Here is a 23,948-nt window from a genome sequence, read left to right as displayed (position 1 = left end):
TATCGTTGCATGTGAGATGGGTCTGGATGCAGCATACCGATGGGTTTTGGCTTTTTGTCCAATTAGAATATATATATAGGTTTAATACTGGCATTTGATGCTAGCTGGCTGTTTTGCCCATTAGTCAGTGTAAATTTTTCGTTGTGTTAATGTTCTTGTCTTTTTGATATATTTTTGGAAAGGCTGATATTGGTTGTTCCTTTATATGTATAGTGCTTCTTTCAGAAGCTCTTGTAAAGCAGGCCTGGTGGTGGTGAACTCTCTAAGTACTTGTTTGTTCGCAAAAGGTTTAATTTTTCCTTCGATTATAAAGCTTAGTTTGGCTGGATAGGAAATTCTGGGTTGAAAGTTCTTTTCTTTAAGGATGTTAAATATTGGTCCCCACTCTTTTCTGGCTTGTAGGGTTTCTGCTGAGAGATCTGCTGTAAGTCTGATAGGCTTCCCTTTATGGGTAACCTGACCTTTCTCTCTGGCTGCCCTTAGTATTTTCTCCTTCATTTCAACCCTAATAAATCTGGCGATTATGTGCCTTGGGGTTGGTCTTCTTGAAGAATATCTTTGTGGTGTTCTCTGTATTACCTGGAGTTGAATATTACCCTGCCTTGCCAGGTTGGGAAAGTTTTCCTGAATGATATCCTGAAGAGTATTATCCAACTTGGATTCATTCTCTTCGTCACATTCAGGTACACCTATCAAACGTAAATTAGGTCTTTTCACATAGTCCCATATTTCCTGGAGACTTTGCTCATTCCTTTTCATCCTTTTTTCTGCATTCTTGTCTTCTCGTTTCATTTCACTGAGCTGGTCCTCGACTTCTGATATCCTTTCTTCTGCTTGATCAATTCGACTGTTTAAACTTGTGCATGCTTCACGAAGTTCTCGTGTTGTGTTTTTCAGCTCCATCAGTTCACTTATATTCCTCTCTAAATTGTCCATTCTCGTTAACATTTCGTCAAACCTTTTTTCAAGGTTCTTAGTTTCTTTGCATTGGGTTAGAACAAGTTCTTTTAATTCACAGAAGTTTCTTATCACCCACGTTTTGAAGCCTGCTTCTGTTATTGGAACACACTCGTTCTCCATTAAGCCTTGTTCCGTTACTGATGAGGAATTGCAATCCCCTGTAGAGGGAGAGGCATTCTGACTTTGAGTATTCTCTGCCTTTTTACGCTGGTTTCTTCCCTTCATTATATATTTGTCCGTCTGTCGTCTTTATAATTACCGACTTTCTAACTGGGTCTCTGACGTCCAACTTGTTGATTCCCTGCGCCGAAATCTGAGCAATCCACTGAGCCGGCCAAAACAGCGGTGTTAAGATTGATGGTGCTTTTCTGCCCGGGAATCTCCGGACTCTGCACCAAGAACTGCCGTGCTAAGGTGCCAGCAGAACCGCCGCGCCGGCCACAAGAGTCGCCCTGGTGACCCGTCGGGATCCTCCGCTGGGAATCTCCTGGACCGTGAGCAACAAATATTCGTCTGAAAGTGTGGCGTCCTCTCGTTCTCTGTGCTTTCACTGGGAATTACGAGCCCGAGCTGCTAGTGATCAGCCATCTTGGATCTCTCTCCGAGCTTGGAAGTTTGATGCTGCAGTGAGCTATGATTGCAACACTGCACTCCGGCCTAGGCAAGAGAACCAGGCCCTGTCTCCAATAATAAATAAATAGGCTGGGTGCAGTGGCTCAATCCTGTAATCCCAGCACTTTGGGAGGCAGAGGCGTGTTGATCATCTGAAGTGAGGAGCTCGAGACCAGCCTGGCCAACATGGTAAAACCCTGTCTCTACTAAAATACAAAAAATTAGCTGAGTGTGGTGGCAGGTGCCTGTAATCCCAGCTACATGGGAGGCTGAGGCAGGAGAATCACTTGAACCCAGGAGGCAGGGGTTGCAGTGAGCTGAGATCATGCCATTGCACTCCAGCCTGGACAGCAAGAGCAAAACTCTGTCTCAAAAATAAATAAATAAATAAATCCAAATATCAAGGATCTGAGTTCTGACCATTGATCGTTACTTCTGATATTGGTGGTACAGATACACAGGCAGACAGCCACTATTGCAACTCCCACCACCATTGTTGCAACCCCCTGCGCCTCCTACTAAAGGGACTTCCAGGAGATTTAAAGAGTAAGCACCTATCGCCCACCCCTTCATCTTTCCCTTTTTCTCCGTTTGGGAACCATACATGTAAGGACAAGGACATTCAAAAGCAACCATAAATAAGGGCTATTTAGACAGTCACCACACTGCCTAAATGCCCAGAGAGATATGCAGGCTCATAAAATACCTAATACATTAACTCTGTGCCTTAGGCTGATCCCCAGCACAAAAACACCAACAGCAATAAATAAAGCAAGCCCTGGGAAAGAAGGAGAATCTGCTCTACAGAGTTACTACATTATAAGAATCAAATATCCATTTTTCAACCAAAAACAATCACGAAACATACCAAGAAAAAGAAAAGCATGGCCCACTCAACAGAAAATATTAACCAACAGAAACTGTCCCTGGGAAGACTAGACAGCGGACTTACTTGACAAAGACGTCAAAACAATTGTCTCAGCTGGGTGCAATGGCTCATGCCTGTAATCCCAGAACTTTAGAAGGCCAAGGCAGGCAGATCACATGAGGCCAGGAGTTCAAGACCAGCCTGGCCAATATGGTGAAACCCCTGTCTCTGCTAAAAATACAGAAATTAGCCAGGCATGGTGGCAGACACCTGTAATCCTAGCTATTTGGGTGGCTGAGGCTTGATACCAGGAGGCAGAGGTTGCAGTGAGCCGAGAACACACCACTGCACTCCAGCCTGGGTGACAGAGCAAGCCCTGACTCAAAAACTAAAAAAAAAAAAAAAAAAAAAAAAAATAGCCTGTAATCCCAGCTACTCGGGAGGCTGAGGCAGGAGAATTGCTTGAACCTGGGAGGCGGAGGTTGTGGTGAGCCAAGATTGAGCCATTGCACTCTACCCTGGGTAACAAGAGCGAAACTCCGTCTTAAAAAAAAAAAAAAAAAAAAAGTACAGTAACTTAAATGAAAAATTCACTAGAGGGATTCAAAAGCAGTCAGACAAAAGTATTAGCAAACTGAAGATAAGACCACTAAAATTATTGAGTCTGATGAACAGAAAGGAAAAAGAAAGTTAACAGAGCCTAAGGGGCCTGTGAGACATCGTCATCATCAAATAGACCAAAATATGCATTGTAAGAATTCTAGAAGGAAAGAGAAAGGGGAAGAGAGATTATTGGAAAAAATTATGGCCAAAACTCCCCAAATTTGATGAAAGACTTGAATATAAACATTCAAGAAACTCGACAAACTCCAGTAGGATAAACTAAAGAAACCCACACCAAAGGATATTATAATTTAACTGTCAAAAACCAAAGACAAACCAGGCATGGTGGCATATGCCTGTAGTCCCAGCTCCTCAACAGGCTGAGGTGGGAGGATCACTTGAGCCTAGAATTTTGAGTGCATTCTAGGCAATAGCAAGACCCTGTCTCTAAAAAATTAAAATTAAAATTAAAATTTTTCTAAAAGAGAATTTATTGAAAAAAAAAAGGAGAGAGAGAAGTGAGTTGGCATATACAAGAGATCCTCAAAAAGATTATCAGCATATTTCTCATCAGAAACCTTGAAGCCCAGATGGCAGTGGGTTTGTAAATGGAAACTGCTGAAGAATGCTGGGAATGGTGGCTCACGCCTGTAATCCCAGCACTTTAAGAGGCTGAGGTGGGTGGATCACCTGAGGTCAAGAGTTCAAGACCAACCGGACCAACATGGCAAAACCTCATCTCTACTGAAAATACAAAAATTAGCTGGGTGTGGTGGCACATACCTGTAATCCCAGCTACTCAGGAGGCCGAATCACTTGAACCTGGGAGGCAGAGGTTGCAGTGATCCGAGATCACACCCTGCACTCCAGCCTGGGCGACAGAGTGAGACTCTGTCTCAAAAAAAAAAAAAAAAGTGCTGAAGAATAAACAATTGTCAATCAAGAATTCTACTTCCAGCAAGACTGTCACTTAAAAATGAGGGAGACTTTGGGAGGCCGAGGTGGGCGGATCACGAGGTCAAGAGGTTGAGACCATCCTGGCCAACATGGTGAAACCCTGTCTCTACTGAAAATACAAAAATTAGCCAGGCGTGGTGGCACACACCTGTGGTCCCAGCTACTCAGGAGGCTGAGGTGGAAGAATCGCTTGAACCCAAGAGGTGGAGGTTGCAGTGAGCTGAGATGGTGCCACTGCACTCCAGCCTGGTGACAGAGCAAGACTCTGTCTCAAAAAAAAAAAAAAATGAGGGAGAAGGCCAGGCATGGTAGCTCATGCCTATAGTACCAGCACTTTGGGAGGCGGAGGCAGTTGGATCATTTGGGGCCAGGAGTTTGAGACCAGCTTGGCTAACATGGTGAGACCCTGTCTCTGCTAAAAATACAAAAATTAGCCAGGTGTGGAGGCACGCACCTGTAATCCCAGCTGCTGGGGAGGCTGAAGTAATAGAATCTCTTGAACTCAGGAGGTGGAGGTTGCAGTGAGCTAAGATCACACCACTGCACTTAAGTCTGGGTGACAGAGTGAGACTCCATCTCAAAAAAAAAAAATAAAAATAAAATGAATAAAAATGAGGGAGAAGCCAGATGAGGTGATTCATCCTATAATCCGAATACTTTGGGAGGCTGAGACAGGAGGATCACTTGAGCCCAAAAGTACAAGGCCAGCCTGGGTAACATAGTGAGAACTCATTTCAAAAAAAATTTTTTTTTTTTTTGAGACGGAGTTTCGCTTTTGTTACCTAGGCTGGAGTGCAATGGCGCGATCTCGGCTCACCGCAACCTCTGCCTCCTGGGTTCAGGCAATTCTCCTGCCTCAGCCTCCTGAGTAGCTGGGATTACAGGCACGTGCCACCATGCCCAGATAATTTTTTGTATTTTTAGTAGAGACGGGGTTTCACCATGTTGACCAGGATGGTCTCGATCTCTTGACCTCGTGATCCACCCGCCTCGGCTTCCCAAAATGCTGGGATTGCAGGCGTGAGCCACCATGCCCGGCCCCAAAAATTTTTTAATTAAAAAATAAAAATGGGCCAGGCATGGTGGTCATGACTGTAATTGCATCACTTTGGGAGGCCAAGATGGGCAGACCCCCTGAGGTCAGGAGTTGATGACCAGCCTGGCCAACATGATAAAACCCCATCTCTATTAAAAATACAAAAAATTAGCTGGGCATGGTGGCACGTGCCTGTAATCCCAGCTCCTCAGGAGGCTGAGGCAGGAGAATTGCCTGAACCCAGGAGGCGGAGGTTGCGGTGAGCCGAGATCGCGCCATTGCACTCCAGCCTGGGTAACAAGAGTGAAACTCCATCTCAAAAAAAAATAAAAAAATTTAAAAAATAAAAATGAGGGAGAAATTAAGACATTCTAAGATCAACAAAAGCTGAAGGAGTTAGTTACCACTAGACCTGCCCTGAAAGAAATGCTAAAAGGAATCCTGTAGGTTGAAATAAAAAGACATTAAACAGGCTGGGTGCGGTGTCTCACGCCTGTAATCTCAGCACTTTGGGACGCCGAGGCAGGTGGATCATCTGAGTTCAAGACCAGCCTGACCAACATGGAGAAAACCCATCTCTACTAAAAATACAAAATTAGTCAGACATGGTGGCACATGTCTGTAATCCCAGCTACTCAGGAGGCTGAGGCAGGAGAATCGCTTGAACCCAGGAGGCAGAGATTGTAGTGAGCCAAGATCACACGCATTGCACTCCAGCCTGGGCAACAAGAGTGAAACTCCAGCTCAAAAACAACAACAACAACAAAAAAAAAACAACAGAGAGAGAATAAGGAAACAATAGAGAAAATCCATGAGGTCATTGTTTCTTCAGAAAGATTAACAAAATCGACAACTCTTTAGGTAGATTAGCTAAGGGGGAAAAAGACTCAAATTATTAAAATCAGAATTGAAAGTGAGGACATTCATACTGATTCTACAGAAATAAAAAGGATTATAAGAAAATACTCTGGGCCGGGCGCGGTGGCTGACGCCTGTAATCCAAGCACTTTGGAGGCCAAGGCGGGCGGATCACCTGAGGTCGGGAGTTCAAGACCAGCCTGACCAACATGGTGAAACCCCATCTTAAAAAAAAAAAAAGAAAAGAAAAGAAAATACTCTGGGACTGGGTATAGTGGCAGCTCTTTGCAAGACTGAGGCAGAAGGATTGCTAAAGGCCAGGAGCCTGAGACCAGCCTGGGCAATATAGCAAGACCTCATCTCTACTAAAAAAAAAAAAAAAAAAAAAAAAAAAATTAGCTAGGTATGGTGGCACACGCCTATAGGCCCAGCTACTTGGGAGGCTGAGGTGGGAGGATCATTTGAGCCAGTAAGTTGAGGCTGCAATAAGCTCTAATTGTGCCACTGCACTCCAGCCTAGTGACAGAGCAAGATCCTGCCTCTATAAAAAATAATAATAGTAGTATAAAACAAAGAAGAAAGTACTATGTACGATTGCATATCTAAAGTTATATAAATTACATGAAATGGACACAGACAAATTCCTAGAAACACAAAACCTACCAAGACCGAGTCATGAAGAAATAAAAAATCTGAATAGACCCATAACTCATAAAGAGATTGAATCATTCATTAAAACTGGTCCCAACATAGAAAAACCCTGAACTCAATGGCTTCACTTGTGAATTCTACCAAATGTTTAAAGAAGAATTAACATCAATGCTCCTCAAACTTCCAAAAAAAGAAAAAGAAAAGGAAGGAACACTTCCTAACTTATTCTATGAGGCCGGCATTGCCCTAATACCAAGCCAAAGACACTACAAGAAAATAAAAACCACAGACCAAAATCCCTTTAAAACACTGATTAAAAAAAAAAAAAAAACACTGATGCAAAAGTCGTCAACAAAATACCACCAAACTGACTTCAACAGCATATTAAAAGGATGATACACCATGACCACTGGACTTTATTCCTGGAATCCATTTAACAAAAATCCAACATCCTTTCATAATAAAAACATTCAGAATACTAAGAATACAAGGATCTTCCTCAAAATGTTAAAGGCCATATATGAAAACTCACAGGAAATGTAATACTCAATGATGAAAGACTGAAAGCTTTTTCTCTAAGATCAGGAACAAGACAAGGATGCCCACTTTCACCTCTTCTCTTCAACATAGTATTGAAAATTCTAGTCAGAGAAATTAGACAAAAAGAAGATATTAAAGGCATCCAAATTGGAAAGGAAGTAAAATTATCTAAGGTACAACATAAAGACTCTACTTTAAAAATCTGGTAGAACTAGGCCGGGCGCTGTGGCTCACGCCTGTAATCCTAGCACTTTGGGAGGCCGAGGTGGGTGGATCACCTGAGGTCAGGAGTTCAAGACCAGCCTGGCCATCATGGTGAAACCCCATCTTAAAAATAATAATAATAATAATAATAAAGAAAAGCTGTTAGAACTAACAAATAACAAATTCATGATGTTTTGGGCTGGGTGAAACAAAAAAAAAGAACTAACAAATTCAGCAAAGTTGCAGGATACAAAATCAGTATATGAAAATCAGTTGCATTACTAAACACCAATAAAGAATAATGTGAAAAGAAAAATTAAAAAACACTTCTATTTACAGTTGCATCAAAAAGAATAAGATACTTAGGAACTGTGTTCACCAAAAAAATTAAAGACTTGAACACTGAAAACTACAAAATATTGCTGAAAGAAATTAAACAAGACATAAATGAGTGGAAAGACATCCTGCGTTCATTGATTGGAAGACAATATTGTTAAGATGTCAACGCTACCAAAGCAATCTACAGATTCAGTACAATCTGTATCATAATCCCAACGGCATTTTTTTGAAGAAATAGAAAAATTCATCCTAAAATTCATGTAGAATCTCAACGGAACCCAAATAACCAAAACAATCTTGACAGAGAATAACAAAGTTGTAAGACTCATGCTTCCTGATTTCAAAATTTACCAGAAAGCTACAGTAATCAAAACAGTATGGCACTGGCATAAGTACTGACACATGGACCAATGGAACAAATAGAGAGCTCAGATATAAGCCCTCACATATATCGTCAAATGATTTCTTAACCAGAGTGCCAAAACTCATTCAATGGGAAAAAGACAGATTTTTGACAAATGGTGCTAAGGAAACTGGATATCCACATGCCAAAGAATGCAGTTGGCACCTTACCTAACACCAAAGACCTAAATGTAAGACACAAAGCTATAAAACTCTTAGAAGAAACTTAAGAGAAAACATGACAGCATTGGCATTGGCAGTGATTTCTTGGATGTGACCCAAAGGCACAAGCAGTAAAAAAATAAATAAATAAATTGAACTTCATGAATATTTTAAATTGTGCATTAAAGGACACTCTCAACAGAGTAAAAATGGAACCCATAGAAAGGAAGAAAATATTTGCAAATCACATGTCCAATAAGGGATTAGTATCCAAAATATAGAATGAATTCTTAAAACTCAACAACAAAAAACAGTCTAATCCGAAAATGGGCAAAGGACTTGAATAGACATTTCCCCAATGTATAAATTGCCAAGAAGCAAATGAAAGGATGCTCAGCATCACTAACCATTAGAAACATGCAAATCAAAACCGTTGAGATACCACTTCATGGCCACTAAGATGACTATTAAAAACAAGAAGAAGAAAATAACGCATGTTGGTGAGGCCTTGTGCACTGCTGGTGGGAATTTAAAATGGTGCAATTGTGGAAAGCAGTATAAAGATTCCTTAAAAATTTAAATAAGGCAAGGCACAGTGGCTGACACCTGTAATCCCAGCACTTTGGGAGGCCAAGTCTGGCAGATCACAAGGTCAGGAGATCGAGACCATCCTGGCCAACATGGTGAAACCCCAACTCTACTAAAAATACAAAAATTAGCTGGGCCTGGTGGCACGTGCCTGTAATCCCAGCTGCTCAGGAGACTGAGGCAGGAGAATCGCTTGAACCTGGGAGGTGGAGGTTACGGTGAGCCAAGACTGTGCCACTGCACTCCAGCCTGGGACACAGCGAGATTCTGTCTCAGAAAAAAAAAATTTTTTTAATAGAATTACCAAATGATCCAGCAATTCGACTTCTGGGCATGTACCCAAAAGAATTGAAAGGAGAGACTTGAACACTCATGTTTATAGAGCATTATTCACAATAGCCAAAAGGTGGAAGCAACCCAGTAACAGATGAGTTGATAGTACAATGGAATATTATTCAGCCTCAAAAAGGAAGGAAATTCTGACACATGCCACAACATGGATGAACCTTGAAGACATCATTCTACGTGAAATAAGCCAGTCACAAAAAGACAAATATTGTGTATAAGTTCACTTATATGAGGTGCTTAGAGTGGTCAGACTCATAGAACAGAAGTAAATGAGCCAGGCATGGTGGCTCACACCTGTAATCCCAACACTTTGGGAGGCTGAGGCAGGCGGATCATGAGGCCAGGAGTTCAAGACCAGCGTGACCAATATGGCGAAGCCCCAGCTCTACTAAAAATAGAAAAATTAGCCAGGTTTGGTGGCATGCACCTATAGTCCCAGCTACTTGGGAGGCTGAGGCAGGAGAATCACTTGAACCTGGGAGGCAGAGGTTGCAATCAGCCAAGACCATGCCATTGCACTTCAGCCTGAGCGACAGAGTGAGACGCCCTCTCAAAAATAAAAAAATAAAAAAATAAAGGAATGTGATTGTGTCAGAGGCTGAGGGGAGAGAGAATGGGGAGTCACTGGTTATTGGTAAAATTTTGATTTTGTGAAAAGGAAAGAGTTTTGGTGGTGATAGTTGAATAGTATGAGTGTGCTTAATATCACCGAACTGTACACTAAAAAATGGTTACAATGGTAATTTTTTATTATGTGTATTTTACCACAATAGGAAAACTGGGAAAAAATGATAAAATTTTTAAAAGCAGTAAGAAACAAATGTCCCCAGCAAAAAACTGAAAGGCGTCAACATAAAACCTCAGAGGGTCTGGCAGCCCATCACCTCCTTCCTTCTTGCTCTTGAAGCACTAGAGACCCTCTTCACCTCAGCCCCATGACACAGCCCCCAGGGCTTCCACAGGTGGCAGGGTCATTCTGTGACCCTCGCTGGCTTCCCCACCTGCTGTCCCTCCATAGGGTCACCCAAAGCACACACCTGAGCCACCTGCTCTCGTCCTCCCTCACCTGGCTTCCAGGACCCCAGGCCAGTATCGCCTAACACGTCTACCCCAGCCGCCGCACCCCACTCAGCCCTGCCGCGGGCTCCAGCCTGGCTGCTTCCACTGGGACTCCTGCCGGTGCCCAGACCCTTGCCCAAACCTCCATCACAGTTCCCCAGATGGGTCCTAGACATCGACCCCACCCCATGATGCCCTCCCTCTCCCGAGTTTGGTCATGCAGTCTCTGACTGTGTGTCTCAGACTTTGCTGGGTGGGTGCTTCCTCTGGGCCACCAGCCCACGGTCACCATGGGTGCACACCCAGATGAGCTGGGTCCCCAGCCTTGGCTGATGCATTGTGCTTGTCAGCCCACACACTTACTGGTCCAAGCTAGGCAATCAGCACTGTCTCCCACCATGCCCTTGGCCTCCAGCTCATCTCACTCCTATCCCACCCCAACAGTTGCTCACACACCCAGGAAACGCACCTGGGCTCACTCCAGCCTCCCATTGATGAGTCTGTCATCACCTTCCTCTACAAATCTTTTGCGACCTTAGAGGTCCCCTCCAACCATGGGGCCTTCCTTCCCCTGAACCTCTCCCCTCCCTGGCTTTGGGCCCAGAGGATTCACAGGGCTGGACACAGGGCAGGCACTCAGCAAAGTGGCAGTCGTTCCTTGTGGCCTGCCTTCTCACGTAGACAGCTCTCGGATGCCTGGGCCATCTCTCTTACTGTGGCCTGGGGCTGGTACCTGGCTCCTGTGCTGTTCATACATGGACGTGGCTTCGCTCCCCAGGACTGCTAGAAATGCCTCTGAAGCAGTAAGCAATTCTGCACCTCCAGCTAAGCCCCTGGCAGGAGACTCCCCCCTACCCATCTCTGCTGGTTGCAACTGCCCCTCCCCAAATCCCAGGGACCTAAGGGTTGAGAAGGGCCTGGGCTCACCTTGGGCAGGGCCAGCTCCTGGTCCAGTCCCACGCTGATGTGGCACATGTAGTAGAGACTCACTCCGAACAGGGCGAGCAACAGCAACAGCTGGGAAGGGACCTGCTGCATGAGACCACCCTGCCCAACAGCCACCCGTAATCTCCCCGCAAATTTAAGTCAGTCAGGGTGTCATGGGCAACATTCTGGAGTTGAACAGACTCGTGTGCCAGCCCCAAGTATCAGCACTTGGGCCTAGGCTACATTTCTACCCCAAGCCTGCTCTCCCTGAGGCGAGGTCCCCTCCTAGTCCCCCTGCCCTCGTGTGGTTCGAGGCCCACTCACCACGATCCCTCGGGTGATCCAGTGCAGCAGGAGGGGGACATAGGCCTTGTGGAAGAACCAGAGCAGGAACCCCTCTCTCTGGCCAGGCGGGGGAAGCTCCCGGGGCTTGACACAGCAGCAGACGTCCAACCGGGAGGCCTGGGGTGGGAGGCAGCCCCTTGAGGTAGTCCCAGAGCAAACCAGACCCCAGGGACCACCTCCCTTTCTGCTGGGACTGTCACCTTCTGTGGGTGGCCCATGCCGGTGGCACTCATGGAGACATACCAGTGTGCTATTTTCTTTGCTTTTTCTTTTCATCTTGGTAAAATTTCTTTTTTTTTTTTTTTAATAGAGATGAGGTTTCACCATGTTGGCCAGGATGGTCTCAATCTCTTGACCTCATGATCCGCCCGCCTCGGCCTCCCAAAGTGCTGGGATTACAGGCGTGAGCCACTGCGCCCGGCCGGTAAAATATCTTTAAATTTTACACCATCATGGGAACCAACAGATCAACTCCTGTGGACTTCTCACTTATACAGTTGACTCTCGAGTAACACGAGCTTGAACTGCCTGGGGCCACTTATCCCCAATTTTCTTCCACCACTGCCACCCCTGAAACAGCAAGACCAACCCCCAGCTTCCTCCTCTTCCTCAGCCTACTCAACATGAAGACGACAAGGATAAAGACCTTCATGACATTTTTCTCTTCCTTATTACTTTCTTACTAACACTGTCTTTGTTCTTGCTTCCTATATTGTAAGAATATAGTTTATAATACATATCACATTCAAAAGACGTGTTCATTGACTGTTCATGTTATCACTAAGGCCTGCAGTCAGCAGTAGGCTAGTGGGAATTAAGTTCGGAGGGGTCAAAAGTGACTCACAAGCCGGGCGAGGTGGCTCACGCCTGTACTCCCAGCACTTTGGGAGGCCAAGGCGAGCAGATCACCTGAGGTCAGGAGTTCAAGATCAGCCTGGCCAACATAGTGAAACCCCATCTCTACTAAAAATACAAAAATTAGCTGGGCATGCTGGCAGGCTCCTGTAGTCCCAGTATTCGGGAGGCTGAGGCAGGAGAACCACTTGAACCCGGGAGGTAAAGCTTGCAGTGAGCTGAGATCACGCCATTGCACTCCAGCCTGGGTGACAGAGCGAAACTCCCTCTCAAAAAAAAAAAGTTACATGCAGATTTTCAATTGCTCAGACAGTCGGTGCCCTAATCGCCACATTGTTCAAGGGTCAACTGTATTTTATTTCTCAACATCATGTACTTTAGGAGGTTCGATTATATTTTAAAAATTGTCAAAATGAAATTATTTTTCTATAGGAAATGGGAGAATACATGGCCCAAATATTACCCTCCTGGCACAATGCCCCTGTCCCCCACCCCATTCTCTGGGCCATCTCTGTGGTGGTGAAGCTACCCCATCTCCCTGCCAAGATGGGGACCCAGGGGCAGGTGCCTCAGTCCTGGCCCAGCTGCCCCTACCTCCTGCCTCTTGCTGTCCAGGGAGAGCAGGGCCACGAAGGCTGACATCTGCAGGAGGAAGTCAAGAATCACGGCAAGGCCAGAGGTCAGGGCGAAGGTCCGCACAGCTGGCATGGGGGTCAGGGCCCCTGTGAGGGAGCAGAGGGCTGTCAGGGTACCCTGACTTCAAGGGCAGAGTGGAAGCTGGCATTGACAGGGTGCAGGGGGAAGGGGGCCTGCACTGTGCCCACTGCCCTCTGGGAACTCCTGGACCCCGGCACTAACCCCGCAGTCCTAATGCCAAGTGGTGAGGGTCTGCCCCAGGCTCACCTAGGAAGAAGTAGATGGCCTCAGAGAGGCTGCACAGCAGCATGCTGGGGGCCACCCTGCCCAGGGCTCGGCCAATGTGGACCTCTCGCAGCTCCCCAGGCCTCCGGGGCAGCCTCTGTGTGTGAACAGCAGGCATAAGAGCCAGGGCCCTACAAGGGCACCGTCCCTCAAAGGCTAATAGGAAGCTGGGAAGTGCCCAGAGCTGCAGCTGGGCCTGAGGAGCTGCTCTGACCTTCCTGAATCAGCAAAGACCCTCACACTCCCCACAGCCAACATTTTGCTTCCAGGGTCTGGTGGGGAGAAATGTTTGGTGCATTCGAGATGTCTGTAGCATCCCTGTTCCAAGCATCATTGGAACCCTAATTGTTCAGCAACAGGGAGAGGTGAAATCGACTCTGATTTATCCTTATCGTGTAAGGCTGCCTAGCAGCATAAAGGCAGGAGGAGGCTGTAATGTACCAACATGGAGAGCTTTTACCAGACATTGCAAGGGGTTAACAGAGAGCTAATTCCAGATGGTAGGGACAAGATGACGTCATTTATGTCAACACACTCTAGTTTCTACAGATATTATAAACATGAGTGTCAATGAACAGGAAGAGTCTACAGCGAGACCCAGCAAATTCATGCCACAGTCCCATCTGGCCAGGAGGTGAGGTTGGGAGAAGAATGGAGAAGTGGGGTTGGGAGAGCTCCTCCCTTCTTACCTGGTACTCGAGAACAAAGATGAAGATATTATCGGCCCCCATGGACAGCACCAGGAAAGGCACCACTTGCAGGATGATCAGGGAGGAGCGGACTCCCAGGTAGGACAAGAAGCCCATGGCAGCCATGACTGCTCCCAGGACCACGGCCACCCCGCCAAGGCCCCGTGTAGCCTTGGAGTCCACCTGCAATGCAACCAGGCTCAGCCCCCAGCACCTACCCAGTATGCCCACCAGCCTCAGCTGGGCGAGACACGGCAGCAGGCAGGCACCCGCAGTGCCCGCAGGTGCCCGATATACCCCCAGTGGTGAAGAGCTCACATCTCACATTAAAGTCCTTCTGCAGAGCCATCCTCCCTGGGGCAGGCCCATGAAACCCAAAGGCATAGGTAAGCCTGGCCCGTCTTCCTCGAGCATGCATTGCAAGAGATTTTAAATATTAGCTTTGCATTTGGACAAATGAGAGAATAGCAAGTTAATAGAAAGAAAACTGCTTTTAGGCCAGGTGTAGTGGCTCACACCTCTAATCTCAACACTTTGGGAGGCTAATGAGGAAGGGGGGCTTGAGCCCAGGAGTTTGAGACCAGCCTAGGTAACAAAGCGAGACACCATCTCTACAAAAAATAAAAAACAAAAAAATTAGCTGGGCACAGTGGCATGTGCCTGTAGTCCCAACTACTTGGGAGCCTGAAGCAGGAGGATCACTTGTGCTCAGGAGTTTGAGGTTCCAGCAAGCTAAGATCATGCCACTGCACTCCAGCCTGGGCAACAGAGCAAGACCCTGCCTCGAAAGAAAAGAAAAGAAAAGATAGAAAGAAGGAGAGAGGAAAGAAAGAAAGAGAGAGAGAGAAAGAAAAAAAAAGAAAGAAAGGCAGAGAGAGAAAGAGAGAGAGAGAAAAATGAAAGAGAAGGAGAGGGAGGGAGAGAGAGAAGAGAAGGAAAAGAAAAGATGAAACTGTTAGTGACCTTTCAGCACAGAACACCTGCAAGAGGTATCATCACCCTTCGGGGCAGCCACCTGGTGTGTCCACTTTGCTGTTCTGAGGTGCTCTGGTTAGGAAAGTTGTAGAAGGCCTGCTGAAGATGCCTGGGGTCCTGGGCTAGCCCACCTAGCTGTGTGCCTCCCGCTTCTCACCATCACTCGGCTCCAGCTGGAATAGGTGCCCAGGGCCAGGGAGATGTACAGGAAAATGACAATGTAGCTGGTTGCAAAGATGGGCAGGTCCTCGGCTGTGGTGCGATTGATCTCGTCTTCCAGAGAGCGCTGTGGACACACACCCGACCAGCCCCCGCTGACCACGCCTGCTCCAGCCAGGCCGGCTCTCGACAGCTCAGTCCCTGGGTACTGACTGTGCTGTGTCACGGTGCCTAATGGCCCTCTATAATCCCTGGTGAGGCTACAAAAACAGCCATCACAACCACCCGGTTCTGAGCAGGCAGCCACTGCCCAGGGTCACTTAGGAAGGGACAGGGCCAGGGTGGGGACACCTGGGTTGCACCCCCAGAGCCAGGGACCCTCAGCCCCTACCTCAGCCATGAACGTGACCTGGAATGTGCCAGCCGTCCGACGCTGGAAGGCTCGCATTTCCTCCAAGAAGGCCTCCTCCCAGAGCTTGGCCTGGGCCAGACGGGGGTCCCCGGCAGGGTAATTGTTGAGGGAGAACGTCATGATCAAGGCCTCCGCTTCAGAATAGTCCTTCCCTGGGATAAGAAATACTCAGCCACTTCTTGCTGCACCCCTGCCTCCCTCCCTCTCCAACTGTACCCCTATATTCCCTCCCCATCTAGCTGCACCCCTCCCACCACCTCTTGCTCTTTCTCCCCCACTCCTTCCACATCTGAGTCATGGCCTTACCCCCTACACCCCTCTTCTCTCATCCAAAGGCAAGACCCTTGGACCCAGGCAAAAAACCAGAGTACCTGAGCAACGCTACAAGAAGATGAAAGAAATGGCAGAGAGAGGAGTCAGGACAGGGTCAGCCTGCAGCTTCCAGAAGCCAGGTCACCCCCAGGCTGCGAGAACCCCCAGCGCCACTCCCACCCTGCCATCTAGGGTTCCTGCCCCAGCACTGCATCTTCCTTGGCCTCCTCTCGGGGCCCACTCAGCTTACCTTTGTACCCCCCGACGGCAAGGAAGGGGAAGACAGGGGCCCCGTAGTCAGCCATGCAGCTCAGGGCCAGGGTTGTGCCATCCTTGAAGGTGAGCGGGGCACTGGAGGGAGACAACCACAGAGGGAGACAATCACAGAGGGACCTGGCCCTGCCCAGTCCCTATAGCCCCTCCCTTCCCCTCCCACCCCAGACTCACAGCACTATGGAGGGTGAGCTGGCAGGGTGGGGGACACAGGCTGCAGATGGCTGCAGACAACCCAGCCCAGTGGATCCTAAATGGCTCCCATCCAACAAGATTTCCCATAGGCCCCCACCCACAGAGTGAGCTGGAGCTGCCCTGAGTGCCTCCTCTGTGCCAGGCAGGGGCTGCTCCGGGCCCTGTCCCTCTGTACCTCTCATGTCTCTGCACACCAGCCTGACCGTCCCAGCTCTGACATTATCTGATTCTGGATTGAGTATCACACCCGAAGTCCCATAGGGTGGAAGAGCTGGGATTTGAGCTGTGAGGTCTGGCATGGGCTGTCTCAAACGATGCCCTCTCAGCCTCCTTCTTCTGCCTGGGGACCCCAAAAACCCTCTAGGCATTGAGGTCTAATTTGGAGCCCTAGAGCCCAGGAGCCAATGTTTCCACAGTTTACCAGCCTGGTGCCCTCAGACAAATCTGTAGGTCCTTTAGCTTAACGCTTTCTGCAAAGCTGGTTGTTGTGAAGACACAGTGGGACACTTGTGCAAAGCTCTCTGTGCCCCTCTCTCAGCTCTCAGCAAGCAAGTGCTGGTTGCTACTGAGCAGTTTACCACACCCCTCTGAGCCTCGGTTGTCCTGTCTGTAAAATGGGGACAATTGGACCACCCATGAGTTGTTATGAGCATCCAAAGTCAAAACAAACAGAATGTACTACTATAAAGCTGCCATCAGACGCGAGTCTAAGGTCAGATCATGATGCCTCCCCAGAGCAACCAATGACTCCTCTCATTCCCGCTTTTTCAAGAGACAGACCTTGGGTTCCTGGCACAGACACTCCGGGAAGCAGCCCAGACCTGGGGCCCAGCCACAGGATGCAGAGCCAGGCAGCAGGGGACAGTGTGTCCTGGGGCCCCTGGGAGTCCTGGAAACGCTTTCCGGGGTCTGTAAGTCAGAACTGTTTTCATAATAACACTAAGATGCTATTTGCCCCTTTTGGCTCTCATTTGCTCTGGAGTATGGAGTACTCAATGTTCATTTTGAGGACCTCAGCTCTAGTCCAATCTCACGGGCCTCCACTGGCACTGCCCCGCTACTGCCCTTGGCTCTTGGCCCCCTTGTCCCAGCAGCCTTGTTGGCATCTTGTTGGCAGCACACCAGAGTGGACAGAGCCAAGGACTGAACCCCAAGCAATAGAAGTGTGAGTGGCTGTGGCCTGCCCAGGACACCCGGCCCAGGTGCCTGAGACCAGCCGCGGCCCCTGGCCGGAGGGCACCTTTTCCATTGCATACCATGGTACCTCATGGGCTACCAAGGGGCCTTACGGTGCCTGGCACAGACACAAGAAGCAAAACAAAGCAAATGTAAACATGAGCTGTGCCAATCGGATTCCTCTGTCACACTCGAACCAAGAGCACGGCACGGTGCTCCCACATGCCAGGAGCTCCACGGAAAGACAGAGTGGACTCAGGGTCGAAGGGCCAGCGATGGCCAAGCATGAACCTGCAGCCGTGAGCAGGAACTCTGACCAAATGAAGTGGCGGCCAGACAAGGGGCAGTGATAACCATCTGGATGGCCCCTGGCCAGAGCCGTAGGAATAGCTGCTCCTGGTCCTTCAGGACCAGCTGTATGCCCGGCCCAATTCCCAGAAGGCCATGGCAGCCCAGCCCCAGCCCATTCTTCTGCTCGGCCCCCACCATGGACTCACTTGGCACAGTACAGAAAGTGGTCCTTCCAGTCCACTTGGGAGGTCTCCCCCCTCAGCGTCTGGTTGGCCGTGAGCAGCAGGAGCGTGCGATTGCTCTGGAAATACTGCAGGAGGCTGTTGATGCAGCAGTCGGAGAGACTGGGATTGTCCGGATTGAGCGGGGCGTAGCAGATGTCCTGCAGGGAGATGTTGCGTTGTGCCTCAGGCGACCACACCTGGAGGTGCCGCAGCCTCTCCTGCAGCTCCAGCAGCTCCAGCAGCAAGTCCAGGTCCAGGATCCCGCTGAAGTTCTTCGGCCCCAGCAGCAGGGAGTCATACCTGTAGCTGGACCGGTTAGGAGCCGTCAGGATCACCTGGTCGGTTCGAAAGAAGGGGCCGAAATGCTGGTCATGGAAAGCCTTCTCACGTCGAGCCTGGCTGTTGGGGGCCGACCACAGCTCCACGGGGTCCGTAGTTAGTTCTGTAAAGACCAGGCCCGCTGCCAAGGCCACCACCAGCATGGTCAGAGGCCACGAAGCCACCCACGTGCCCCAGCCCTGGAAGAACTGGCCAAGGAGGGTGTGAGTGGAGAAGCTAAGCTTGTCAGAGAGGCTGGTGCCTTCCTTGGGGTCCACCATCTTGGTTTTGTCCCTGGCGGGGGCCACACGGAATCTTACAAGCAGGATGGTGAGCACAGTGAAGACAGAGCAGAGGATGATGATCAGGACCAGCCCGCCCGGCATCCGGCCCAGGCGGAAGGTGGAGTCCAGGGCCTGGGGGCGGGCTATGGCAGGACAGGACGCAGCACAGTCCTGGCAGGAGCAGGCCACCGCGTCGTCACCTTGGGACTCATTGCAACGTGCAACCTCCTCATTCAGAGGCTGAATCCCACTCCCCATGGCCTGGCCGGGCTCCAGGAGGTAGAAGTTGATGTCCAGTGGGGCTAGACCATTCCCTGTGTCTCCCTGGAAGTCGAGCCAGCGCTGGGCATTGCAAAGGGCAGAGCCGTACACGCCACACATGGTACCCACAGCCAGCGTGGCGGCTGCGGGGATGCGCACATTGCTGCAGGAGTCGTAGATCTGCTCGGCAAAGCTGTGCTGGTAGAAAGCCTCATAGGCCACCACAGCTGGGAGCTGTCCACTCCCTCGCTGGGCCACGCGGGTCACATTGATGAAGAGGCTCTGATTGGGGCTGCACGTGTTGTGGCAGTGCAGGTTCACGAAATTGTCAGAGCAGGCCGGGCAGCGGGTGAGGAGGGTCTTGGTGATTGACAAACTTGCTTCCAGTGACACCAGCTGCTTGGCAGAGCAGCAGGCTTGAGTGTTGGGGCCAGTGTAGAGGCGGGGGCAGATTTTCTGTAATAGGGTCAGGTGATCACCTGTGATGTTGTGGGCTGGCGTGTTGGACAGGCAGGACACGTTGGACAGTGTCGTGAGGCCTCCAGACAGCTCTGGGTTCTTCCCACACTCATCGTAGAAGGCGCAGTAGCCAGGCTGGTGGATGGGTGTGTAGGTGCTCTGGGCCTGCAGAGCACAGCTACGTCACTCATGGACCCCGACACAGCTGGGGGTCATCCGGGCAGCAGGCCACCAGGGAGGGCATGGGGGTAAGAAGGACCTGCAGCAGGGGCAGGGAAGCGGGGAATGTGGGGAGTGGGAAGCATCCTGGAGGCATGTGCCAGCCAGTGTTGGAGTGACAAGTGGACGGTGCAGCCAGGACTTCCTTCCTGAGGGTGGCCTGATAGACCTGCAGTTTAGGAAGGTCATACTGGAGAGGCCGGGGGTGGGTAAGGAGGCAAAGGTGACTCCAAGGTGCCAGGCTCTGCCCATGTCGAAGTCAGCCTGAGTCCCCACACTGCACGCCACATCCAGAGGCCACAGTCCCTCATGGAGAGTCTGTGCGAGAGTCCCCTCCCGCCTAGCACCAACACCACCACTGCCACCTGCTTGAGGCCAAAAACCATCACCCACCTCCCAGACATGGAGAGCAGAGGGCTTAAGAGGCGCCAGTCCTGGATCTTCTCCAGCCTCCAGAGTGCCCAGTTCTCCAGCCTCCAGAGTGCCCGGTCCTCCCTGGGTGACGCTCACCAGGTAACCCCACCCTGGCACCTCCTTGCCTCAGACCTCCCTCAACCGCAGGCCCAGATCCCACAGCAGGGCCAGTGACAAGAGGGGCCGGAAGCACACCAGTCCATTGGCCTCTCCCACCCCTGTGGACATTCAACTCTGTGACCTGGAAACCCTCCACCTGCACCCCTCCTCTGTGGGACCTGGCATCCCTCATGTGTCCAGAGACTGGCCCAGCCCACAGGCCCTGAGGCCCTTGCTGTCACCATAACCCTCGCCTGGTACACGGCTGGCCCCAGGGTCCCTAACTGGAGGCTGCAGGGGAGGTAAGGCTGGGCCCTGGGACTCACCAAGTGCAGGAGCAGGGCCCACAGCAGCCAGTCCCTCAGGCCGGCCTCTGCCATCCCAGGTCTGGGAAGCGGGCAGCGGGAAACTGGGCCAGGCCTCGGGGATAGGTAAGGGCCGAACACACATTAAGGCAGCCTCCTCCCCTATGATGACAACCCTGGCCTGACTGGGTTAGGGACCAATGGGGCTGAGCCCTGCTGGTTAATGATCCACCAGGATCTCCCCGTTCCCACTGTTTGGCCCCAGTCCCAGGCCCCCCGCTTTAAGATGAGCCTCATCATGAAGGTGCTAGGGTCTCCACTCACTTCCCAAAGCAACTGAAGCCAGAGAGCTGAGCCAGCTAGGGGAGACACCTCGCTATGAGCCCCCAGCTCAGCCTCGGCTGGAGTTGGTGCCAGCGCATGGAGGCGCAGGTGAGACCGGGCACTGGCTGGGCCCCGGCTTCAGGAACTGAGCCCAGCCACGGAACCTCCGCACCCTCCCTGGCTCAGCCTCAGACCCCCGCTCTGCCCTACACCCTCTTGGGACCAGGGCCAGCTGTGGGCTCAGAGGCACCCTTTGCTTTGTCATCCCTAGCAACTGTGGTTAATTAATATTAACAGCCTGATAACAGAGGGGTAGTCAAGGTGGAGTGACGCAGTCACAGAAATCCCCTCCTCCAGGAAGCGAAGGGAGAGAGCAGCTCACTCCAGGGCCTGACAGCTGACAGAGACCCCAGATAGTGGAAGACTCTCATTGGCTCACTTTGCTCTTCATCTCTGCTCCCCGAACCTTCTCCCTCTTGTCCCTTGTCCCTTGTCGAAGCCTGCCCCACCAGTCACCCCTGGCAAGGGAGAGAGAGTGACTGGGAGCCTTGAGCAGCAGCTCTTTCCACCTGGGCCCAGGGGCATGGTACACATCTTCTGCTTCCTCCTGATAGGAATCTTCAAGGCCTGCCTTGGGCTCTCACTATCACTAGGATGGGCCATGACCTTGGCCCTTATTACCAAAGCTGAGTTGCAGATAAGGGCAGCTTGTTGGGAACATCTCCTGCATGACCACCTACTGGAGACAGCCACAGGGAGGAACCTGTCTCTTGTGTTCTGTGGACCTCTGCCTGATTCACAGGGGGAACCACCCAGGCTCATGTGGGGGAAGACAGAGGCTGAGAGGAAGGAGGCCAGGGCAGGGTCAGGCTGACCCCTAAGCCCTCGAGACAGTCATCGTGGAGAGGAAAGACAGTCAGCAGCCTAGGGCCTGCCCCTATGCAGTGACAGCTCCGTCCAGGAACTTCCCAGCACTGCTCCCAGCTCCCTGGCCAGCAGAGGCAGAGACTCCACCACCCATGAAGCTGCCTTTCTATGTCCTCTGTTCCTGGTGTTGTCATCCATTTCCTCCAGAAGCAGATCCTGAAACAAGGATCCCAGTGCAAAGAGTTTACTGGGGAGGTGACTCCAGATGACAGCAGTAGGGGAGTGGGGAATGAGCCAGGGGATGGCAGGAAGCTGACCAGAGTGCATCCAAGGGATCTTCTGCCCCCAGGGACCTCCAGGAGCTGCTGGAGACATGCCCAAGAGGGTCCCCTCCAAGGAATAAGGACACGGACACTTTCTACTACATTCATCTGTCACTGGTTGAGGACACACCTGGCAGCTTTAGCCCCAGCACATGGCAGGTGCACTCAGTGTCAAAGGGCCTTAGGCAGGGCTGTGAGCACTTGCTGCAAGAAGTCACTGTTGGCACACACGAGGCTGCGTCAGCACAGGAAGGGCCCAGCACCAGCACCTGCTGCAGTGGGCTCAAGGCCCACCCTGCCTTTCATATGTTCCTGTGGGGTCTGCCTAGGCTGAGCCCCTGGAGCCCAGCTGTGCCCATCCCAGCACCACAGAGAGATGGAGTCCAGCTATGTGATCTCCTGGGGTCTTTTGTGAAACACAGTGTGACAGCAGCACAATCCTGCTCAGAGTAACAGTGAAAATTTCACGCCCGATCTCCCAATCCAGCTGCCAGTGCCTCTGGGCACACGTGCTGAGTTGTGACCATATGATATGTACACATGCATCCTGCTTTTTCTCTTGACTTTTCACATAAATCCTCCCCGTTGCTTTCGATCTCTGATCAGCATGTCTGTGACTGGGTTATGGTCCACAAAATGCATGGATCTTCTCCTCTTCTGGTGCTGACTGTCTGGCTAATTCCCAATAGTTCATTTTTAATAAATAAGTTTCTGGTTCACTTCTTTAGGCCTAACAATGTTTCCTCTTTTTTTTTTTTTTTCCGAGACGGAGTTTCGCTCTTGTTACCCAGGCTGGAGTGCAATGGCGCGATCTCGGCTCACCCCAACCTCCGTCTCCTGGGTTCAAGCAATTCTCCTGCCTCAGCCTCACGAGTAGCTGGGACTACAGGTGTGTGCCACCATGCCCAGCTAATTTTTGTATTTTTAGTAGAGACGGGGTTTCACCATGTTGACCAGGATGGTCTCGATCTCTTGACCTCGTGATCCACCCGTCTCAGCCTCCCAAAGTGCTGGGATTATAGGCGTGAGCCACTGCGCCCAGCCTGTTTCCTCTTTTTAAAAATTTATTTACTGGCCGGGCGCGGTGGCTCAAGCCTGTAATCCCAGCACTTTGGGAGGCCGAGGCGGGTGGATCACGAGGTCAAGAGATCGAGACCATCCTGGTCAACATGGTGAAACCCCGTCTCTACTAATACAAAAAACTAGCTGGGCACGGTGGCGCGTGCCTGTAATCCCAGCTACTCAGGAGGCTGAGGCAGGAGAATTGCCTGAACCCAGGAGGCGGAGATTGCGGTGAGCCGAGATCGCGCCATTGCGCTCCAACCTGGGTATCAAGAGCGAAACTCCGTCTCAAAAAAAAAAAAAAAAAAAAAAAAAAAAAAATTTATTTACTTATATTTACCTGTCAGGGGAGAAACCATGATCACGAAAGTGGTTTTCCCAGGGTGAGGCTTATCCATTGCACTCCGGATGTGCTGACCCTCGCGATTTCCCTAAATGTGGGAAACTCAACTGCATAATCTGTAGTAGTGGGGGACTGCGTTTGCGCTTTCCCCTGAAAAAAAAATTTATTTCCTTAAAACAAGTTCCCCCAGATGAGATTCGTGAGAGCACAATGTTTACAATTCTTTTTTTTTTTCTTTGTTTTTTTTTTGAGACAGAGTCTCACTCTGTCGCCAGGCTGGAGTGCAGTGGTGCAATCTCGGCTTACTGCAACCTCCGCCTCCTGGGTTCAAGCTATTCTCTTGCCTCAGCCTCCCAAGTAGCTGGAACTACAGGCGTCCACCAACACGCTCAGTTAATTTTTGTATTTTTAGTAGAGATGGAGTTTCACGATGTTGGCCAGGCTGGTCTTGAACTCCTGACCTCGTGATCCACCCGCCTCAGCCGCCCAAAGTGCTGGGATTACAGGCGTGAGATACCGCGCCAGGCCCAATATTTACAGTTCTTACGTGGACAGCTCATTCTTGCCTCAGGCTAATCTAGGATTTATCGGGTAATTATCAGATTCTCAGTAATTAGAATCTGGTGAAGGGTTGATGCCAGTCTTGGGTAATGAAAACACGGTGATTTCCCAAGGGCCATGACTCTTGCCACTGACACGAGCAACTTGCAAAGGCACCATCTCCCTGCA

At 50.2% G+C, this 23,948-nt stretch overlaps 1 protein-coding gene and 1 non-coding gene across 4 annotated transcripts in view; one reads left to right on the top strand and one right to left on the bottom strand.

The window, feature by feature from the left end:
- Positions 1-20,375, bottom strand: part of LOC135273080 (NPC1-like intracellular cholesterol transporter 1) — a 32,896-nt gene extending 12,521 nt beyond the window's left edge. For 2 of the 3 annotated variants that reach the window (XM_064372001.1, XM_064372002.1), the window contains exons 1-10: positions 20,322-20,375; positions 17,924-19,428; positions 16,033-16,133; positions 15,450-15,622; positions 15,057-15,185; positions 13,925-14,107; positions 13,218-13,332; positions 12,909-13,036; positions 11,439-11,576; positions 11,115-11,204 (exon numbers count right to left, since the gene is read on the bottom strand). In XM_064372001.1, coding sequence (XP_064228071.1) covers positions 11,115-11,204; positions 11,439-11,576; positions 12,909-13,036; positions 13,218-13,332; positions 13,925-14,107; positions 15,057-15,185; positions 15,450-15,622; positions 16,033-16,133; positions 17,924-19,428; positions 20,322-20,375 — 2,616 coding nt within the window. The remainder of the gene's footprint in view (positions 1-11,114; positions 11,205-11,438; positions 11,577-12,908; positions 13,037-13,217; positions 13,333-13,924; positions 14,108-15,056; positions 15,186-15,449; positions 15,623-16,032; positions 16,134-17,923; positions 19,429-20,321) is intronic. The other variant, XM_064372005.1, reaches the window with a different exon arrangement.
- A 2,833-nt stretch (positions 20,376-23,208) lies between these two features.
- On the top strand, positions 23,209-23,372 carry LOC135273100 (U1 spliceosomal RNA). The gene has a single exon (XR_010340962.1). It is a non-coding gene; the product is annotated as a U1 spliceosomal RNA (small nuclear RNA).
- The last annotated feature ends 576 nt before the right edge of the window (positions 23,373-23,948 follow it).

Source organism: Aotus nancymaae, unplaced genomic scaffold (assembly GCF_030222135.1).
Source record: "Aotus nancymaae isolate 86718 unplaced genomic scaffold, 86718_ANA_hifiasm-v0.15.2.pri h1tg000260l, whole genome shotgun sequence".
Classification (NCBI taxonomy): Eukaryota; Metazoa; Chordata; class Mammalia; order Primates; family Aotidae; genus Aotus; species Aotus nancymaae.
The sequence above is the reverse complement of the archived record's forward strand: the minus strand, read 5'-3'. Positions and strand labels throughout refer to the sequence as shown.